Genomic DNA, 21,270 nt, shown 5'->3' with positions numbered 1-21,270 from the left:
AGAGGCGGGGAATATGAATAAATTACCACAGAGTTCGAATGCAAAGTTCAGAAGGAGGCCGTTTTATTGACATCCTCATTAGCCCGTTACAGTAGGTAGAAATAACATCACTGCGTTTCATCCAATGGGCATCGAGGGAATAGTGTGGGCGTGTACTATATCGGTCTGTCTTGGCGCAAAGGCGGTGGTCATCAGCTGAATTCTCCATTATAGCACAACATTTTATCACAGACAACGAATGTTGTTAGGTTTTAATTTTATTTCTTCATTTCCTAATTATGATGTCCTTATTGATATTTGAACGGAACAGTGGGTGATACGAAAAAAAAAAAATAAGTCAAACAAAAAGCTTTTTTTCTTTGTCTTCACAATGCTCGTCTTCTTGCATGACACACACCTTCCGGACACGCCCCCTTTATGTCCCCGCGTTTTGACACAATGCAGTGCTCGCTGCACTGCTCTCTCCAAATAAAGCCAATGAAACGCAATGGGGCTTAAGTCTTTACTTATAAAACATAATGGAAATATTTCACATCTTTAGAAAAACAAATCGATTTCAATTGTACATGTTTAATTCAATTGATAGAACTTAATGATCCACCAACACATGACAGTCAAACATCTTTTTGAACAGTTTGATCAACAAGTGATGCTGGTTTCTCAGTTTTTCATGATCATGGTCACAGATTTTTTTCTCTTTCTAACAAATTCATAAACTCTGCTAGTTAACACAGAAAAGAGATGCATACAGGCCCATCAATTATCTTTATAATTATAATAACAATTATTATATAATCAAAGATAAAATTGTATGATACACAGATGACTTCAAACAAACGAAAAAAAAATAAAAAATGGAACAAAAGCACATCCAACGACTCCTGATGCTCCCTGTATTGTTAATATACAAACTGCACTTCGCTAACGGTGCCCAAAGAGCAATGATAAATAATAAAATCAGACAAGACAGGAATCGACAGAAGACTCATCTCCCCTCCACGCTGAGAAAGCGAGCGCTGAATGGAAAACGGGGGGAATGTCTGACATGAGCTCTTGTCATAGTGTTTAAAATGTCCTTTTTTTCCATATCATGGGGTTAAGAGAAAGTTCACATCTGCGACAATAATAATACTATATCTGTACATATTTCACATGAATCTCAATGTTTTCCTCCTCAAGTATGAGTGCGGCCCTAAACATTAGTCCATTTCCTGTTGTGACGCTCACAGCCACCCATCCACCCAGATTTGTACGAGCACAATCTCAATACGGGAAGGTGTTATTCCAAAAAATTTTTCCTTGTGTGCATTTTTGTGTTTGATAACCTGTCTACAAGGTGCTACTGGGCTGCTTGTGCTCTGTCTGGTTTCAAAGCTTCACACATTTTGTTGAAAAAGAAAACAGATTTTCTATCAAGTAGCAGCCCAAACTTGCATATTTAAGGGCGAGTGAAATGTGTCCGCAAGTGAGGGTGTGATTTGAGCCGACGACGATCAAGGATACTAGTTACTTTTTTTCTTAATGCTAGAAATCCAGACCTCGTAGCCTTAAGCCCACAGGAGAGGAAGACCGTTTTTTAAAAAGAACATTGAGGGGGAACACAATTAACAAGCGACAGACGAGAACAGAGAGCAGGGTGAGTTTGTGCCTAAACACACACATAGTGTGCATGTGTGTATTTGTGTGGGTGTCACAAAAGATGACTCTTTGCCTTCAATTTCCTTCGTGTGTAGGCAAATACGGTAACTCTTCAAGGGCTCGGTGTGTGGTGTGCAAAATGTAATAGTGCACTCCTTTAATGCTACTGTTTAAGGTCTGACACATTGTGATTGCCTCTATTAGCACATTTAAAAGGAAAAAAGGCTACATTTGAGGTCTTATTCAAGTAAAATTCACTTAAGATCAAGTCATTTGTGGTTTAAAACCATGTTACATCACATGGAGCTAGTTTGTGGTCTTATTTGGGCAAAAAAAGAAAAGTCTGCCTGTTTATTAAGAGAATTACGTTTATCAGTGTTTGTTTTCTTCAAGTTGCAACAGACACACTTTGGCTTTGCCCATTTGATTTCTGAAGTGTAGCACTTTAGATCAGCACTGAAGTGAATTCCTCATCTAATTTAGATTTAAAACAGGAGCTGCAATGAAAAAAACAAACAATGACCCACCCCACACAATGCCATTTACACCACACGAGTCTGATGCGAGATGAGGAGTCTTTCTACAAATGATTCGAGAGAAGAGCGGGAACTCTTTCAAACTGACATTCACAATAAAATCTCGACAGAGTTCAGAGAAGCAGACAAACAGTAACATTGTCACAGGAGGAAAAGTCAAACAAAAAAAAAGATCTTCGTTGCCCCTTCCCACGAGTCACTGCATTCCAGTCTTAGGAGGAAACAGTGCCAAGATGCAATTGGATATCTGTTAAGCTTCCCAAGGCTCCCCTCGACGAGCCGGGAGTGTGAGGGGTCAGGGAGGCTGTGTGTTGGACGGCGATGTGCGACTGATGAATGAGCGGGGTGGGGAGCTCAGTTGCTCTCGAACAGAGCGAGCAGGTCATCATTACTGTTGTTGGGAAGGTCTGGAGGACCCAAGTAGGACAGCAACTCATCTGGGTTTGTCAGCTCTGGGAGAAGCTGGAAAGAAAATAGGGAATTCAAGAGTTAAGAGCCGTTTTGAGGCAATACTCAAAACAGTTTATAATCATAATAATAAATACAACATAGTTGGCTCTTCAAAAGACATTTCAAAGCAGAGGTCAGAGAACGTTTCGGATTTGTAAGTGGAAATGGGCAGTTATTTGTCTATAACCCTACAAAAAAAAACAAAAAAACAACAACATTGGTTTCCAACAGTGCTGGGAAGTTTATAAATCAATTATTTTGAAATGTTTGTTCAATGAATCAGCTGAAATTCCAAATCAGTGAATCTTTTAGGTAATCACTAGGCCAGATGGAATCTTTTGAACTGATTTTGGAGGGAAATCTCTAGAAATTCTTTAATCATGGGAGTTTAAGGAGTAGCTTTTTTTATTTACTCACCTTCATGTCGTTCCAAACCCATGGGACTTTGGTTAATCTTCTACTCATAAATTAAGAAATTTTAAAGAAATCTGAAATGTTTCGGCCTCTCCAGGTAACTAAAACTATTTAGGATATTAAGTAAAGATCATGTTCCAGGAAGATATTTGTAAATGTCCTACAGCAAATATATCAAAACGTAATTTTTGATTAGTAATATGCATTGCTAAGAATTCATTTGGACAAATTCAATGACAATTTTCTCAGTGTTTAGATTTTTTTGCACTCTCAGATTCCAGATGTTCAAATAGTAAAAAAAAAAAAAAAAACATACATCAATGGAAAGTTATTTATTCAGCTTTCAGATGATGTATAAATATAGGTTTTGAAAAATGTACACTTAAGATTGGTTTTGTGGTCCAGGGTCACATATGGTAAACATGGAAGCTGAAACATGGATCATCCATGATGTGAGAACATTCATGTGACATTCAAAACTGCTAGTGTTCATCAAATGTGATTGGCTCTGTATGTGTTCATACGTGAACAAAAGCCTAAATGAAAAAAAAAAACATTTAAATTGATTGTATCTCTCTACAAGACTTGGATTAAACATCTTAAATCACATGGACAAAATTTTATGATGGATTTTTTTTTAAATTTTCTAAGTTTTAGTTACCTGGGCTTTCAATGGAAGGATAAAAACCTGTCAGGTTGCATAAATTTAGTTTCAGAGTCATACAGGGTGAACTATGTCTTTAAGAACGGAACACTGTAACCAATATTCCAAAATTGTTTATAAGTGCAAATGTGTTTCAAAGCAGATGTGGGGCTGGCCGTTACCCAAAAGCATTTGCAAAATCTTCCAGAGAAGGAGAACGAACAGCTTTAAACATGCACAACTGCAGGCATAGGACCTAAATTTAGCAAGAACGGGTGGGAAGAAGATCATTATAAGTTGTTAGTGGGTGTACATGGAGTAAAGTCCCGCAGGAACGGGTGGTTGTGCTCAGCAGATCTTTCATTTAAAATGTTGACACCATGGGCAAAAGTCATTGCTTTGATCTGGAATAGATGACTGATTCTGACTTACATCAAGGGCTGGCTCTGAAACGTCGCCGGGTCCCCCGGGGCCCCCCAGCCCAAAGCTGTCTGTGTGCATCCGGGGATTCTGGGAGGAGTTGCGGGAGTGCATGGGTCCACCAGGACCACCCATGTTGGAGTTACCATGGAGAGATTGATGCTGCTGCTGTTGCTGCTGCTGCTGCTGTTGAAGGGGATTGTGGGAAGGGTCCATGCGACTAGTGTGGGGCATCTTTATTAAGGACGGAAAGGTGTAAAGAGAAAGAGACAATTAGTGAAGCTGGAACACATTGCACAATAATGTGAAGTGCAAACTCGTCTTGTTCTTGTTTTAGAGCGGGTGTGATGTAGTGTGAGAAGCAGCTGCTGCGAGTGACAGAGACATTAGAATAGCTCTTAAACGCTGCAACATACAGGGACGACAGAAACCAAGACTCCAGTAAAACACACTCGGAAATCCAATGTGAGGGTCATCTTAGTCTAATACGTGCAGCAAACCAGCTGCGTTAATTCAAGCCATATAGTCAAATATATTTATGGATTTAGACAATTATTTCATTTTGGCTGTTTTTGCTAGCTAGATGGATGATGGACACGGAGAAATAAGTGCATAGATGATGGATGAATGAACAAAAAGATGGGTGATAGAACGATAGATAGAACGATAGATAGATAGATAGTCAGTTTCTTGTGGTGAAATTGTAATAATAGGAAAACCCACCTGTCCTGACATCGGGTGTCCCACAGGTTTTTCAGGGGTAAGGAGGCCACTCGGCAGGTCAGACTGGTAGGAGAGAGGGGGCGGCCCAGAGGCAAACTCCCCCAGGGTCGGTGTGCCGGGGGCATTGGGGAAATCTGAGAAGCCTGGTTGGTTGGAATATCCAGGGCCACCTGAAATACATGCAACAATAAATCAGTTGAAGGTGAAAATGCATTTACTGAAACGTTTTCATGTTCATATAAATGCTTTCGTGGTCACTAAGAGCCCTTTACAGTTGGATATGACACCTACCTTGGCTGGGATAATCAGGCGTGTTGCTGTTGCCACCTTGTGGCATAGACTGGTAGGGCGAGGAGGCCGGCCCTAAAGCTGCAATCATCTCCATGACGTTGGGCAAGATCATATGACTAGGGCTCAAGGTGCGACAGCGTTTCAGGGCAGGGCCATCTGGGTCCTCTTTAATATGCAGGTCTGGTTTCACGGGGACCGGCTTCCAGCTGCACACCGGATCAATGGTGATTTCCTCATAGTCCGAACTAAACACAAGGAGAAAGTAGTTTAACAACTAGCTGCACTTTACAGTGGCCAAGAACCTTTCACATTACGTAACAGAAACTGAACCCTTTTATGGAGCCGAACCTGACAATTCTGGTGCCATCACCCAAACAAAATTTGGTAAATCTGGCAGTCCATTCGGTCTTGGAAATGACTGTTAAAAGAGTCTGGGAACTTATAAACCACCATTTATGCACTATGACTCTGAGAAATTGGGTAGATGCCAGCCAGTCATGCTGAATATGCCTATTTCACTCTGCTCTTGCAATTTTTGTGTGGACATGCAGTTTACAGCTAAATATAGTATAATTTAGGATCTCTGCATTATCTCTGCAATCACAGTTTAGATGTTGTAGAGGTGATACAAAAGCTTACTTCTGGATGTAGATCAGAATGCCCAACATGTACTGGTCCACTTCTAGTCCCTCCAGAAGGGCTGTTTTACTGCAAAGAACATAACTTTGAAAAACTGTACAAAATATGTCATATATATACACCATATAATAGTAATTTTCAGGAATGCACTTGATGCACAACTCACAATATGATATTATTAAGGCAAATAAGATAAGTCAATAAGTCAATAAAGTCAATAATGTTTTGCTCAAATGACATTAAAACAAATCTTATAGAAGTAAATATGCATCATTCTTACATTAATACTAATACTACTTTTTATGAATATTAAAACAAGCAATAATATTTTAGTTATTAATATAATATAATATAATAAAATATTCTATTATTATTAACAATAATATAACTTATTAAATGTTAAATTATACACTATTTTGCCTATATAAATTACAAATAAAACATTAAAAACTAAAATCATTCATGAAAGTATTATAATTTTTACAAGTGAATTTAAGCATCATAGCATTATATTATATAGTACAAGAAATGCATTTACATTCTGAGATTTGACTATTTTTAGCACTGTTATTTTGAATTTTGCTGACATAATATTGGCAGATTACTACAACGATATGGATATATTGTGTATCCCTAATCATGGTCTTAGTTTTAAAACAACAAATGCCATGTAGATGAATGGCAAAATAAGAAATGTTCTTACTTGCACACAGGACAACGCCAAGTTCCTCTCTCACAGTTGAGCTGCAGGTACGATTCCAGGTCGAAGCACTGTGCACCAGCAAAGATGTTATTTATCACAGAAATTTACTTGACAAAGTCACATGATTCAAAAGTAAGCTAGCGGGCCTCCTCACCTGTATATGTCTGCAGTCGTGGCCCCTGGCAGGAAGCTGGATGCGTCGGAAGGTGATCGGACACTTGAGCGACACCTTGATGGCCGTCTGTTCCACACCATCCTCGCCGTTTAGGCCGGGAGTTCCTGGGATGGTCCCGCTACTGAAGTTCCTCTTAACTACGGAAGAACAGAGAAGGATGAGTTGATATTTTTCAGTAACATTGACAAATATTATTACAAGTTAATATAACCATTATCTATTTGAATATATATAAAAAATGCATGGCCGAATATTCAGCATCATTACTCCAGTCTTCAGTGTCACATGATCCTTCACAAATCATTCTAATATGCTGATTTGCTGCTTAAGAAACAGCTATCATTTTTTATCAACGTTGAAAAAGTTGTACTGCTCAACTTTTTTCCAAGATTCTTTGATGATCAAAGTTAAAAAGGACTTTTTTTTATAGAATCTTTTGCAACATTATAAATATCTTTACTATCACTTTTGATCAATTTAATGCATCCTTGGTAAATAAAAGCATTAATTTCTTTCCAAAAAATGTGTGTGTAAAAGTGTTCACTTACTCTTAGTGACACAGTGCTCCGCTGGCAGGAGCCTCTTCTTCATCAGACCCTGAAGCACGGAGCGCACAGACGGCCTGTGAACCAGCTGCAGCACGAACAGATGAGACTGCGAGGAAAAAGAAACAGGAAATGAATGCTGACCCGCATAAAAATCCTATTAGTAGGAATGTTTGTAACTAAGCAGGCATTTTCTGAAGGAAATGTGCGATGCGAGTCCCTGTACTTACACAGCAGCAGGCCGTGACCGTGATTTGGATGGTGTTGCGTCCCGGCTGGCACACTTGTTTCAGGTAAAGGGGTTTGTGGGAGGTCTTGTTGTCCCCGCGCTCGATGGTGAGAGGTGTGGCGTTGACGCTCACCTGCACCGATGCTGGCCAGTTAGTGTTCATCTGCCGGTCTTCATGGTGATAGCACTTAAACTGCAGCTCCAGGTCAGGCCTGTTAAACACATGATAGATCAGATTAAATGTTAAATATGACCACACTCACAGTCTCTTGAGATGCTACAAGGTATGAATTGGTCGGACCTCAACATAAGGGTCTTATACACGGAGTCTCGCAGCTGGAAGACATGGTTGCTGACAGCCAGGTTGTGCTCCAATCTAAAGGGCTCCAACACCACCCCGTCCCGTACAGGGAAGGTCAGGCGCAGGTCATCACTGGGGTTTCCTATAGACAGAAGAGTTTCAGTCACTGAGGTGCCACATGGCTTTCATTCATATCTCATAGGGCAAGAAACAAAGGCATCTTATAACTATCAAAGACGCACCAACAGGCATAATGGACTTTGTGCTGACACTTATCTGTGTGTATTAGTTTTAGCTTGTTTTAAAGCAAACAATGTTGAACTCAAACTATCCTAGCCTTTACCTGATGCAGTGCTGCTATTATCTAGAACTAAAACGAATAAAATAAAATATAAATATTCGATCAAATTTTTTTAAGTTGAAGTACTAAAATGACTAAAAATAAAATAAATATAAATGAAATAAAAAGAAATTAAAGCTAAAAAGAAAAATAACTAATAAAATGACAAAAGTACTTATCAACATTACTACAACTACTGGTAAAATAATATGAAAAAATATCTAAAAATAAAAGCTAATTAAAATATTGATAAATACCGTAGCATCTATGTGAAATAAAAAATCTTTAAATTAAGTTGTAATTTTATATGATTGAGCATTATCTTAACTAATTTCTGTTTTTTTTTTTTTTAAACAATTTTGGTATTGGGTAAAACAGAACATTTGATGTAAAATATTTTGACTGGTGGTCTCTATGTGATGTGGTTAAAATTGTGAAGCAAATTATTATATTTTGATAAAATATTCTGAAGATTAACATTTTGTTTTCTCGGGAGCAACATATGCTCATAAACAGTTTACAACATAGCCAGTTAAAACAAATCATTCTGATTTCATGCCAACTTAAAATATCTGTCGGAAGTTGTAAATTTCTTTAGGTGCTGAAGAGGGGGGAAAAAAACATGTTTTCCATGTGATAAGCATTTAACGTCATAGCAAAACATTTTTATTTCCATTTGCATCACAGAGAATTATAAACACATTCCAGAGATAAGGCTTCTGCTGCAGTTCTGAGTGTTACCTGTAGGGGGCTGCAAAGAGTTAATGTTGGGCTTGACGTCATGTAGAAAGGGCGATTTGACGTCTTGGCCGGGGGACAAATACGGGGTCATCGAACTGCCAGGGGTCATGGGAGGAGTGGGGTTTCCTGGGAGAGGAGAGCTGGGGTATCCTGGCATTGCACGTCCAGGCTGTGAAAGACGAGACGTGTGTGCAGGCATTACAATCTGCGGCCAGATTATCTTTACAGTCAGATTTTCATAACCGATACTGTGCAAAAACACATTCAGCTGTGTGGAGTTTGGACCCCGGCTGTCAAAGTCCGATCGAGGCGCTCACACGAAATGGTGAAATATTAACAGGCAGATCCTACCGACTCACGTTTCACCAAACACACATGCATGCGAGAGAGAACACCAACCCCATTGACGGCAGCTTGGTTGAAGGTGTTGTACCCGCCTCCCGAAACTCCCGAGGACAGACTGCTGTGGCTGTTGCCCTGTCCGTTAAACTGGTCCGCCTGCTAAACAAACAAAGCTTTCAACATCAAGCTTAAAACAGAGCAGGTCAACCCTGGTTAAGCATAATTATAGGGAGCTTGGTGCAGGGCATTCTGGGATTGCTTCCTCCACAGATATACATGGTTTAGAAATTATCTTACATCTTACATTTAAACTTTAAATGGAGCTTAAAACATACATTTGTTTAGTAATATGAGAATAGTGATAATCTACTTCTGTATTTCAAACCCGGCACAGATTTTAAGCCACCCAGGTTGGTTCGCCTTTCACTGATACTTCCAAAAAATCTTTTCACGACTAGTTGCCTCTTTAAAGTTCACAAGTATCAAATGCCGGTGTGTTTCTCTAAAAGCGGCAGCCTGTTTATCACTAATACAGACATAAGGAACCTGTTCTTTGTGAAACATGATACCGTGCAGTGTGTCGCAATTTGCAAGTGAAAGCTTTCTGACAGCTTTCAAACTGAAAAATATGGCTATAAATAAAATATGATTATAAGTATTAGAAAGAACCTAATTTAGTTTACTAGGGTGGCTCAATTCTTCACAAGCAGCTTGATTTGAGGTGTCACACACCCATAGCGTGCTAACGTTTAATACTCAGGGTTTTCTAAATCCTAACTGTCAGTACAAGCAATAATAGCGACGATCTTTGTACCTTGTAGTACTGGTTGGGGTTTCCTGGTCCTGCAGGATACTGGCCCATATTGGGTTGCTGGAGAGGCATTCGGTGGGTTGGATAAGACGGGGAAGGAGCGGACCGCTGTGGTCCAGGGCCATGGTACTGCATGGGCTGGCCTGGGTACGGGCCCCCAGCTCCCATCCCGGGGCCGTACTGCTGACCCGGAAATCCCTGCGGGAAAAGAAGAACAGTCATTCCAGAACAGAACCAAACTGTCAGTACTTTTCTCATTTTCTAAATTTGGTTTACATTAAAGGTAGTTGTTTTGAGGAGTCAGTATCTAGTTTCTAACAATTTTTTTTTAGCTTTGTTCCACTAAGTGTACTGAACTAGTTATGTGATCTCAATATGTCAGCCACCATAATGAGGCACCACACTAACACAGTGTTATTCTTAAACAAAACAAAAACTATTAGAAGACATTTTTGCAAAATAAAATTAAGATATAAGACGAAAAATGTAAAATAAACACTTTCAAAACTTTTAAAATGCTGCTTTGGCAAAAAGTTTAAGAAAATAATAATAATAGTAATTAAAAAAAAAGCCTGACAAAGCACATACATTTACTAAAAATCTAAACTAAAATGCAAACCAAAAATATAGTGTCAATAAAGTGTCAATCCAAAATACAAAAAAATACTATAACAGTATTTTATTCCAAAATCTAGTGAGCTACTATGCGATCTACAGCCTTTGCAGGCAGCATCCCGACTGAAAGAAGTCCTAAAACTTCACAAGTGGCTGATTTAGAACACACTACAAATGAACTTCCAAACCCTTGCCAAAACCCTTGAAAGTCCTGTCACACGATTAGTTTTAGTAGAATACAGCTTTAGTTATGAGCCAATTAGTTATGAACATCTGTGTTCTGGTTCCTGTGATGTTATTTTCTTCAGGAGCACAGTTTATTTTATAACAGTATAACATTATATGATAAAAGCAATGAGGTAATTATTAAGCAAAACTTTATATTATGGAATCAGTTATAAACAACATCTTTCCTGGAACTCATAATGCATTATGACATTATCTGTAAATGATACATGCGCATCTTAGATTCTCACAGCTTTCTTGTCAGGAACAAGTCTGATGTCATATAAAACTCACTAGGTTTTAAAACAGAGCTACTGTGACAGATCAAGTTGGTGAACATGAGTCTCCACTCACATCAGAGTTGTAGGGGCGTTTCAGGCCCTGCTGGTGGCGCGGAGGACCCTGCTGGCCTCCAGGGTAGCCGGGATGCTGCGGCATCCTCTGGCCCTGCTGTGCGTACATGGGTCCCATCGAAGGGGGTCTGGAGCCAACCATTCCAGAGGGAGCCATGCCGGGTGGGCCCCGGGGTCCGGAGTGCGACAGGAACTGGGTGTTGTAAGAGGAAGCACCACCCATCTGCAGTGCAAAAGAACACAGATCCACACCCATCAGAACCAATGCTGGGTAACAATGGCTGGAGACGTGCCTGCCGCCATGACTTATGGCCGTCAGGCCCTGGGCATAAAAGGGAAATGGCAACTAGGTCACCACAGTAAACAATCAAAGTCCTGTGTGGTCGTGATGTCTGCCGTCTAAACCCGGGCAGACAGGCGGCATGTGAAATCTGCTGGAAAAATGAGGGGAAAATACTTGTCCTTTTTTTTATTTTATAATTAAAACCATGTTTTTGGAATCAAAGCTTTTTTTTATATGCATTTGTCCAGCAGGGGGCGAATTGAGCGCAATGAAACCAGAGGTTACTGTGTGTCACACAGGATAGTAATTGCTGAAGTGCATTTTCCAGAAAAAAAAGAAGCAGAGTTTGCACCAATCAGATTAACAGCATGAAAAAACCCCCAGAGATATTAAACAAGGGGACAATGAAGCATGGCGAGATCTATTCCAGTGACCTTCCCTTCAGTGCCGTTCACCTCAACAAAGGTCGACTGCACTTAAATTGAACAAAAACAATTCAAGTCCCTTACAGGCCCGTAGTTCAGCTCCTGGTTTTGCTTCTCCTGTATCGCAGCGACAGTTGCTGTGGCGGTGGCCGTGGCTGTGGCAGCGGCTGCGGCCACGGCAGCTGCTGCGGCCGCTTGGGTGAAGTCGGTGGGCGGGCGCACTCCATGGGGTGGCATCCCGAGGGAACCCCCTCCGTTATTCGGGTAACTAAAGAGGACAGAGAAGATTACGATGGAAGGTTATGAATTGCACTGCATCCGTGTCATAAAATAAATGTTACAACGCTGCTGAATAATATGACCCGGCATATTAGTAGAACATTGCGTAAGTGGAGATGATTATTCACGTTGTCTATTAGCGAGGTGTTGGTCTGGCGAACCAAGGGGGACACTGACTGCTCTGAGTCAGTGATTCACAAGATTTATTGCGATGCAAATTGATCTTAAGGGATGGCAGCGTGCGTGTGTGTTTCTGTGAGTCAGCGCAGGGGTGGGACATTACAGCGCACACATCCCCCACTGTGGTGACGTCCACCCGCTGCCTGACGTCACGCAACTCCCACGAGGAGCGGAGTCTAAATACAGCCACACGGACACTGGACAATATCTGCTTTCCTCACCTGCCCCCATATCCAGGCCCGGCCGGGTATCCCCCACTGGGCCGCCCGTACATGCCCTGCTGCATGAAGCCCTTGTTGGGCTCGGGGTAGCCCTGCTGGCTCATGAACTGAGGGGAGTTCATGCCCGGGCTGTTGCCAGGCATCATGTGACCACCAGCTGAGTTTCCGCCCGGACCCATGGGAGCACCAAAAACCTGCCAAGGAGTTTTTTGATTAGTCATGAATGTAAATGAACATATTTTGTTAGCAATTATTTGCTGACATGGGACAGGATAGGATTTTCTTACATATACATTCACAAATGTTTATAAATATACATATATAAAAAAATAATATGTGTGTGTGTGTGTGTGTCACAATTAATACATACATACTAGTGCTGTCAAACGATTTAAATCGCACCCATAATAAAAGTATTTGTTTACATGTGTGTGTTCTGTGTATATATTTATTATGTACACATAAATACACACACGTATAATTATTTAATATATAAACAAACTATTTTTCTGAAATATATACATGCATGTGTGTATATCTACATATAAATAATAAATATACACAGCACACATACATACATTATGTAAACAAAAACTTATTTGGATGCGATTAATCGACTGACAGCACTAATACAAACATACATAATTATTATATAATATTTAATTGAGAAATAAATAATTACATAAATATAGTCATGATTAATATAAATTACTTACAAATAAATGTAATTTATGTATATATACACTGGTTATTTATACAGTTGTACTAACCATTAATAAAAAAAAAAAAATGAATACATAAACATTTGGAAAAGGCAGTGTGTTCAATAGCATACTACTTATTGCTGGAGTTTGGAAATTAAAAAATGATGTCCAAAAGATTCATAAAATTGATTAATTTTTTTAATAATAATTAATAATTTAATCATAATCCATAAATATATCGATTTTTGCGGGGGTTTTTGCAATATTGGTCTATTTATATTTACTACTTTTTTTTTGTCAGTATGTTGTTGTTGTCTCTGTGTACTGGAAGCTTGTGTCACTAAAACAAATTCCTTGTATGCGCAAGAATACTTGACAATAAAGCTCTTTCTGATTCTAAATAGTTAAGTAATTTTTACAATTAAGTTTATATTTTTTAAGTAACTCATATTTATTTACAAGTATGTAAGTATTAAGTAGAATATATAAGTATTTCTCAGTTAAAGAAGGACTGCTCTGAAAACTCTAATTGATCAGTTAACTGGATCTCCCGATTCACTGACAACAACAAGAATGTTTTGTTTGAGAACCAGACATGAGCAGGACATCCCTGGAACATGAGGTGCTTGCTTTGAGGTAAACAAGCAGGTGACATCATCGCGGTCGGACGGCCCTTCTTACCTGGCTGTGTGTAGGATTGGTTACCCCCCACACTGTGGTTACCACAGAGAGGGAGCCGGCAGGCTGATTGGGGCCTTGCTGCCAGGGGACAGGATCATATGTGTAAGAGCCGTCACTGTGGAGCGAGAGAAACACAGACACCATGGTTATTAATGCATCTGAGTGCTTCCTGTGTAAAATGCCCCTAATTCACTTCTCACTGATCCACCTCCCATTATCCACATTATATTCCATCTACGTCTTTTTAGCTGGTATGATATCAGCATATGGTGTGAGGTCTGAGTGTGTGAGAGAGAGAGGATCTTTCTGCGACTTCAGACGTGCCACAGCCACATGCTCTGGAGGTACTCCGCACGATGTTTCCATGGTGACTCCACAGTCACTTAGAGACAGGAAAGAGTAACGATGCCAAGGGAGAGGGGGGTGAGTGAGTAAGTGTGTGTGTGTGTGTGTGTGTGTGTGTGTATCCACTGTTTTCTGTGTAACTGGATCAAACCAGATCGCTCTCAATAATCGCTCGCCATCTTTCCATAATTAGCCAAACTACATCACACGCTGATTAAAACAGGGAAACATGGACCTTCGTTGGAGTCGATGCCATATTTAATTTGACTTTAATGACAACAAGATAGTGAGGGATGAATGTTGTGAATCAGATGTACTGTTGTGTACATCGTTCCTCTGGAAGCATGTAAGTGTTAGACCTGAATTAAAGCTATGAAATCTATTGAATGGACTACTAAAGTATATGTACCCTTCACAGCCTTACATTCATGTCATTATATATGGTGTTCATCCTCATAAATGGGCTAAAGGTGCGCATGTATGCCTCCAGAAAAAAAGAAAATTGGAAAGACTGTTTCAAAAAAGGTAGCAACCAAAACTTGCACCTAAATATCTATCAGTGACTGAAAAAAGGTATTGATGGACAGGAATGTGCCCATCAGGGTTACTTGGGACAAAAGGGATTGGAACAGAGCCCCAAAAAAGCAATATTAGATAACACTGAGTTGGCTGGTAATTTGTTATCTGACCTGTAAAAATGCATGGTAAAACCATAACCTGCAAACGACACTCAACACTGGTTGGTGCAAATGACATGAGTGAATCATATTTTAGGAAAAATAGAAATGGTGGAAAAAAATATCAGTGACTGTATTGAATCATCAAAACAATTTATCATCAGAAGTTCAGCCAAGAAGCCAAATGCATCTTTTATTGTCGTCGTAAATCCAAAACCAAAGAAAAACAGACACTACCATTCAAAAGTTTCAGGGTCACTTCTTTTATTTTTATAATAAAATGGATAATTTTAATCCAACAAGGATGCATTAAACGGATCATAATTTTTATAAAATGATGTTCTTTTAAACCTTCTATTCAAAGTATCCATTCTACAATCCTTTGCATCACACAAATAAATTACCATTTTAAATCAATTAAAAATATATAGCAATTACATAAAAATATATGAAAAATTTCTATATTAAAATACAGAAACTTTATTTAAAATTTTAAAACATTTCACCATATTGATCAAATAAATGCAGTCTTGATGGGAAAAAGATAAATATTCATATAAATAAGTCTAATTAAAAGGTTGAGTACACTAAATGAGCTCTAAATGGTCTTGTTTGTGTCACAGTTTCAACAGCGATTTATTTGCAATACTGTGATACACTGCAATATATTGAATAAAGTGACTTAAGTTATTTAAAAATAAATAAAAACACTTAAAATACAGTTTAATGGCCAGTAGATCATCTCTGGTACCTACTCATTGGCAGGTGTGCCAAAAACCTTGGACACTGAATGGGAGTATTCCAGGTAAAACCTATCCTAGCTAAATTTATCTTACAGCTCGACTGTGTCAAGAAAATGAAACCTGTGAGGGTTTATCGAGTGATAACTGGCTCTGAGCAGCTTCTCACCTGATCTGACCCGAGACACCTCAACCCCACTGCCACATGAAAGACTCCTCTCCTTAAAGCTCTCGAAGAAAGCCGAGATCCCCTCCTTCACACATTTCCACCTCAACCTGCGGCACAGTATCCGCTGGCCTGCAGCCCACAGGATATTGAGGTTCCAACAAAGGCTCAAAGCCTCGTTGAGGCTGGTCATTGCATTGCCGGGGCAAATAAACAAACTGAACTATCGGCGGCTTAGAGGCTTTCCATAGGAGGCAGAAGTTTCTCTTAAAGTTCTTCTACAGGAAAACCACCAGATACCCCTGCTCTCTGAAACAGGAAACTGTGGTTTCAAAGCCAAATCCTGCAGCAGCAAATCAGCAGCTGAGAAACAAAGTAGCCAATCAAAATGTAAAAAACCCGACACTCGTGCAGTAAATGAGAGGAGAAGGTGTGGGTGCGAGGATTCAATGCACGTGCTGCTGTGGGTGATTTCTCTTCAGTGTATTGCCGTGAGAGCGAAACGTCAACTTCCACTTTTTTTACATGCTCAGACTGTTTGCTTCATTATCGCTCCTAAAGAACCATAATTCACTTTGTGTGCTCAAATATCAGTAAAATGTGCCAAGTACACCTACCAACTGTATCCTGCAGTACATCATTTACTAAATATTTAAGACCAAATTACTATGAAAGCACTACCTGAAAGTACCAAGAGCACATTAAAACAAAATATATATATATAGGAAACTATTAGGGATAAACTATTTAACTATTAACATGACATTTATGCTGCTAAAAGCTTTCCTTTTAGGAATAACATCATCTTTCCACAGAAGAAAGTCATGTGTTGGTACTTCACCTACAGCGTAACATCAAGAACTTGCTTTTCTCTCTAAATAACCACGAAGCACTCTTTGGGACCCTTGAAGAGCCTCGAAGAAGCAAAACACAACAACCTAACTGACAAAAGGAAAAAAACACAATTAAACTGCACGCCAAGGCTAATCTCATCCAGATAAGGCTGCAAAACAATAAAAACACATTGCTTCCCTGAAGTGAATCCCAAAGAGTAGTTAAAATATGCAAAATCAACAATCAAAACATGAGCGCTAGGGTTAGACTGTTAGGTGCAGCGCTCGGGGAAGCAGGTGTCAGATTGAGGGGGGTTTGAGAGTTCAGAATGTCGTTAGAGAGGAAACACACTCTGACTCGCAGCTGCACCGAGCTGACGCGCAGGAACTACTGACCTGTGTGGCGTTGGAGGCAGGGCAGGTTTCATGGAGTTGATGGGGTTCATCGGAGGAACCTAGGGGTCTATGGGGCACCCCGAATCTCCTCAACCTAGCAGGCAGTCTGTGAAAGAAAGAAAGAAAGAGAGAAAGATACATTAGACTGACAGCACTCAATCAAAACAAAGACTTCATTCCGCTGTGACTCACTGAGGCAGATGCGTAACACCGCTGTAGTAGCTTTTACCAATTTCATTTGGAGGGCTCTCTGAAGGCTGCGGTTCTGCCCAGAGGCACAAGGGGTTAATCAACAACTGACTGCGCCAGCACATCTTTCTCTGCACTTTGATAGGGTGGGTTCTGCAATCGAATCCTCGAGTTGGAGCTTTTCCACCAATCACATTTTAAAAAGCAACCAGAGCCGCACACAAAGGAGCAAGATTTTACAGCATGTGGCATCTCTCGGGCTGCTGCACAGCAAGAGGAGAGAATCTCCAGACTGCAGCGTCCGAGACAAAAGCCGGTGGTGAAGCTTGAGCTTTAAAACAGAGTGATGGGTGGCAATGGTGGACGACCCAAACGCTACGACCTTACTGCAGGAACCTCCCGCTCTCTGCGGCGCCTGGAGAAGCCGGGGAAGGAGGGAGAGAGAGAGGGAGGGAGTGAGGGCTATTTATAGCACGATTTGATTTCAAAAAGAAAAGAGAGATGTGGAAACATGGTGGTTCTCAGGGCCGCTGCCGCCACCGCTTTGAGATCCGAGCCCTCCGCGCAGATAACGCCTTCAACCCCGCTCAATTATTTAAGCCATCAGGGAACTTGTTCCGACCAAAGAGGGCGCTTCTTTGTGCGAGTGCGTTTAGATTGTACAACGTTAATAATGACAACAAGACCCCCTCCGCCCCACCCCACTGCCACTCCGTCTGTCTCCACTCTCCGGGGTGAAGCTTGATTAGTGCACATGCTAATTTGCCGCCAACATCAGTGGCTTGTCAGTCCCCCTACACCCCTAACACTCTCTCCACCCCCTCAATATCCCTCTCCGCTTCCATTTTCTTCTCCTTCCTTACAGATTTAGGTCAGACACCCCACAGCTTGAAAAGAAAGGTGGATGAATGCCGCTGCGTCGAGGGGGGCTGCAGCAAGAGTCACTCAGAGGAGTGACAGAGTTGATCAGAGAGAGGTTCACCTACAGGGATAATGAGAGGATTGAGTGGAGGATGAGAAAGGGAGGTGGGCGGCAGCGACAAAATGAGATCCTCCATTGTTGTGTTTTGATAACCACTTGACTGAAGCGGGCTTAGCAATATTTACATGCTCGCCTGGCCGTTTTCATTAGCAATTACACAAGCTCCGTCCGTGTAAAGAGCCGTTTATTAAACCCGTTTCTGATTTCAGCCTCTTTGCGATGCTATAATGAAGGATTTGTCTATTTATGGTTTGTGCATGTTCTTACAACTGGGGATGCTTAATTTGTTTGTGAAGACCAAAAAAAAGCCCCCCTCAACCACTACTTACATAATTCACCTCAACAAATTCAGAGTATAAAGAATAATAGGTTGTATGTTTCTCAAGGTTTTTTTTTTCTTGATTAGGCTGACTAAAATATTAAGTACAAATTTCATTAATCATTAGTATTGAATAATGGATATTTTTTCATTATTAAAATCACAAACACACTAGCTAGCTATTGAAAACAATACATTTTATATATATATATATATATATATATATATATATATATATATATATATTAATAAAAAAGGCCACAGCATTCGCTGCAATGGGTGCAGAAAGTACCAAATTTGTCCAAAGCATAGGAAAATACGTTCAGAAAATATTGACCAAGATCACCATGCAGAATTACATCTAAATCTCAATAACTGACTGAAAAACTGATTTTGAATCCAATTAATAACAAATAAATACATCAACATTAAACGATTACTTTTAAAAACAATTACATAATTATATATCATATAAATTGTCTGATATAAGAAAAACTAAGTGGTGTTTTTCCCTCCCTTAAAATCCACTGCCACAATTCTAGCACAGCAGAAGCTAGGGCACTCTGGGTTGATTTCTTAATGTTGCAGGGCAAAGTAGCCCAACCTCATCTCTCTAGATATCAGCTCTCTGCATCAAGACAAAATGCCTGTTTACTACTTTTGATTTCTGGGGTTTGTATCAATAAAACACATAACCTTATAGCTCTCCAGATTAATTAACTGCTGAGTGACGAGCATTAATGGTATTTAATTAGCCTAGTGCAGTTCAGCCCACCCCGCTAATCATTAATCTCTCATATTGGAACAATCCTTCAGTGAAGGAGCATCTATTCAAACAGTGGACAACCGTAATCCATCCGCACTGGAAACATGATATGGTGCCTGTGAAGAACACACACACACAGTTTAAGGCCCCATAATGTGGCTTGAACACAGTTTCTTTCCTGTGTTGACATTTCCTATTACAACAAAGTTTTAAGTCGCAGCCACACAACTTGCTGCTACAATGTAACCTTTAGGGCCCTATGAAATGTTTTATTTTTTCCTAAATTCCATTTTAGTTTCTTCCAAATTCCTTTACTTGACTTTTACTTTAGATTAATTCATTCAAAATTTGACAAATTCCGTGACATTCCCTGTTAAACTCTGAATTCCGTTTTTATGACTGAATTCCGCGACTCTGTCTGGATTCTCTGCATTACTGAAATCATAGGGCTCATGCTAGAGACCATCTGATTGGACAAAAAAATAATAATTGTACATGCCCCTAAATGCAAAATGAGCCATAGAAATCTGTTTCCCTAGTAGAGAAATGGAATCAAGTTTTTGGAATCGAGCCACACAAATTCAATTTCAAACATGAAATCTTTTAAAACATACCTGCAAACCAAAGTAAACATCCCAACACCACACACATGACAAGCGCAACCACAAGCCAAGGTTTGTTCAAACCATCACACACACTCTCTTGAAGCACTAGGTCTTATTTTGTGCTGTGAAATAACTAGGTTCAGCATCTTTGCTTATTGCTTTCCATTCACTGTGAGACGGATAACAGCACAAACAGTTCTTGCCCTGGAATGAACAGAACACACTGTTCTTTAGTACTGGGCTCCATCTAACCCCCTCCCCTCTTTTCCTCTAGTTCCACCCCTGGCCTGCAGTGACCTGTTCCTGCTGGGCTTCCCTCCCTTTCTCCAATTCCTCCTACATGTGGGCCATCCTTTCTTTCTTGTACTATTTCCCTCGCTTTAAACTTTCTCAACCACTCGTGGCACGTGAAACACAGAGTCTCTTCCTGCACCCATCCGACAGGACCGTTCGGTCTGGGACAACAGGACAAGACGGCACCACAGGGGTGTGACCATTTAGGGCACGAAACGCCTTAACTTTTTTGCCAAGCAGCACACAAAACCTCACAGGCCTTTGATTTCTGATAGGCCGGAGAAATGCCTGTGCGTCAGCGCTCTTGAAATGAAGTGCAGATTCAGCTCTCTACAGGGACTGCGCTTTCAGAGCACAGGTTAAGAGTATTCTAGGAACCATCGAGACTGGGATAAAAAGGACTATCGTTCTGCACTTGAATTCGTATTTTTCATCACATTTTGAAGCTAGAATGTGTGTTTTCTGCATCACTGGCAGCACCAAATGGAATGAACAACTCTGGCTCAAAGGTGTGAGTTTGCAATAGGACTACCTGTTTATCCAAACAATGGCAGTCAAGTAGAGCTTTTGGGGAAATCATTGTCACAATCCTTTTTGGTGCTGCCAGTGTCACAGAAATCAAGTGTCATTAGTATTGGTAATTAAATATAATTGCCATAATTTTTATAAAAAAATGTATTTAAATAGAAATATAACTGGGAAAAGCTAAAATTAAACTTTAATAATTATTATTATTATGGTACTCGTTTTTTATTATATTATAATTGTGTTTTAGTTTTGGATAAATGGTAATAATAAAAATAATATTACTAATAAAATAAATTATTAATATAAAAAAATAAAGAAATTCAAATTAAAAAATAAATAAAATATTAATAACAACAACAATAATTATTAATTAAACAATTAAAATAATTATTAATAATTAAAATATTAATTTGTTATTAAATCATTGGTATTTGTTTTTGTTTATTAGAGAAATAAATAAAAAAATAAAAATGAAATTTTAAAGATCCTCACTAACTCAATTTCTAAATGTCAAAAGACTTAA

The 21,270-nt window shown here is 39.7% G+C and overlaps 1 protein-coding gene across 6 annotated transcripts in view; it reads right to left on the bottom strand.

Annotated features, from left to right (window-relative positions):
* Positions 1-488: 488 nt before the first annotated feature.
* LOC127966707 (zinc finger MIZ domain-containing protein 2-like) overlaps positions 489-21,270 on the bottom strand; it is a 41,991-nt gene continuing 21,209 nt past the window's right edge. For 2 of the 6 annotated variants that reach the window (XM_052567899.1, XM_052567900.1), the window contains exons 2-19: positions 17,065-17,170; positions 13,908-14,022; positions 12,523-12,716; positions 11,927-12,110; positions 11,136-11,357; positions 9,945-10,139; positions 9,188-9,289; positions 8,789-8,957; positions 7,708-7,849; positions 7,408-7,618; positions 7,181-7,286; positions 6,612-6,769; positions 6,458-6,525; positions 5,755-5,823; positions 5,116-5,360; positions 4,825-4,994; positions 4,114-4,335; positions 489-2,636 (exon numbers count right to left, since the gene is read on the bottom strand). In XM_052567899.1, coding sequence (XP_052423859.1) covers positions 2,529-2,636; positions 4,114-4,335; positions 4,825-4,994; positions 5,116-5,360; positions 5,755-5,823; positions 6,458-6,525; positions 6,612-6,769; positions 7,181-7,286; positions 7,408-7,618; positions 7,708-7,849; positions 8,789-8,957; positions 9,188-9,289; positions 9,945-10,139; positions 11,136-11,357; positions 11,927-12,110; positions 12,523-12,716; positions 13,908-14,022; positions 17,065-17,114 — 2,730 coding nt within the window. In that variant the 5' untranslated portion in view covers positions 17,115-17,170 and the 3' untranslated portion in view covers positions 489-2,528. Of the gene's footprint in view, positions 2,637-4,113; positions 4,336-4,824; positions 4,995-5,115; positions 5,361-5,754; positions 5,824-6,457; positions 6,526-6,611; positions 6,770-7,180; positions 7,287-7,407; positions 7,619-7,707; positions 7,850-8,788; positions 8,958-9,187; positions 9,290-9,944; positions 10,140-11,135; positions 11,358-11,926; positions 12,111-12,522; positions 12,717-13,907; positions 14,023-17,064; positions 17,171-17,256; positions 17,865-19,934; positions 20,127-21,270 lie in introns of those variants that run through there. The other 4 variants (XM_052567904.1, XM_052567902.1, XM_052567901.1 and 1 more) reach the window with 4 other exon arrangements.

This window comes from Carassius gibelio, chromosome B10 (assembly GCF_023724105.1).
Source record: "Carassius gibelio isolate Cgi1373 ecotype wild population from Czech Republic chromosome B10, carGib1.2-hapl.c, whole genome shotgun sequence".
Classification (NCBI taxonomy): domain Eukaryota; kingdom Metazoa; phylum Chordata; class Actinopteri; order Cypriniformes; family Cyprinidae; genus Carassius; species Carassius gibelio.
Note: the sequence above shows the minus strand (reverse complement) of the source record. Positions and strands in the feature narration are given on the sequence as shown.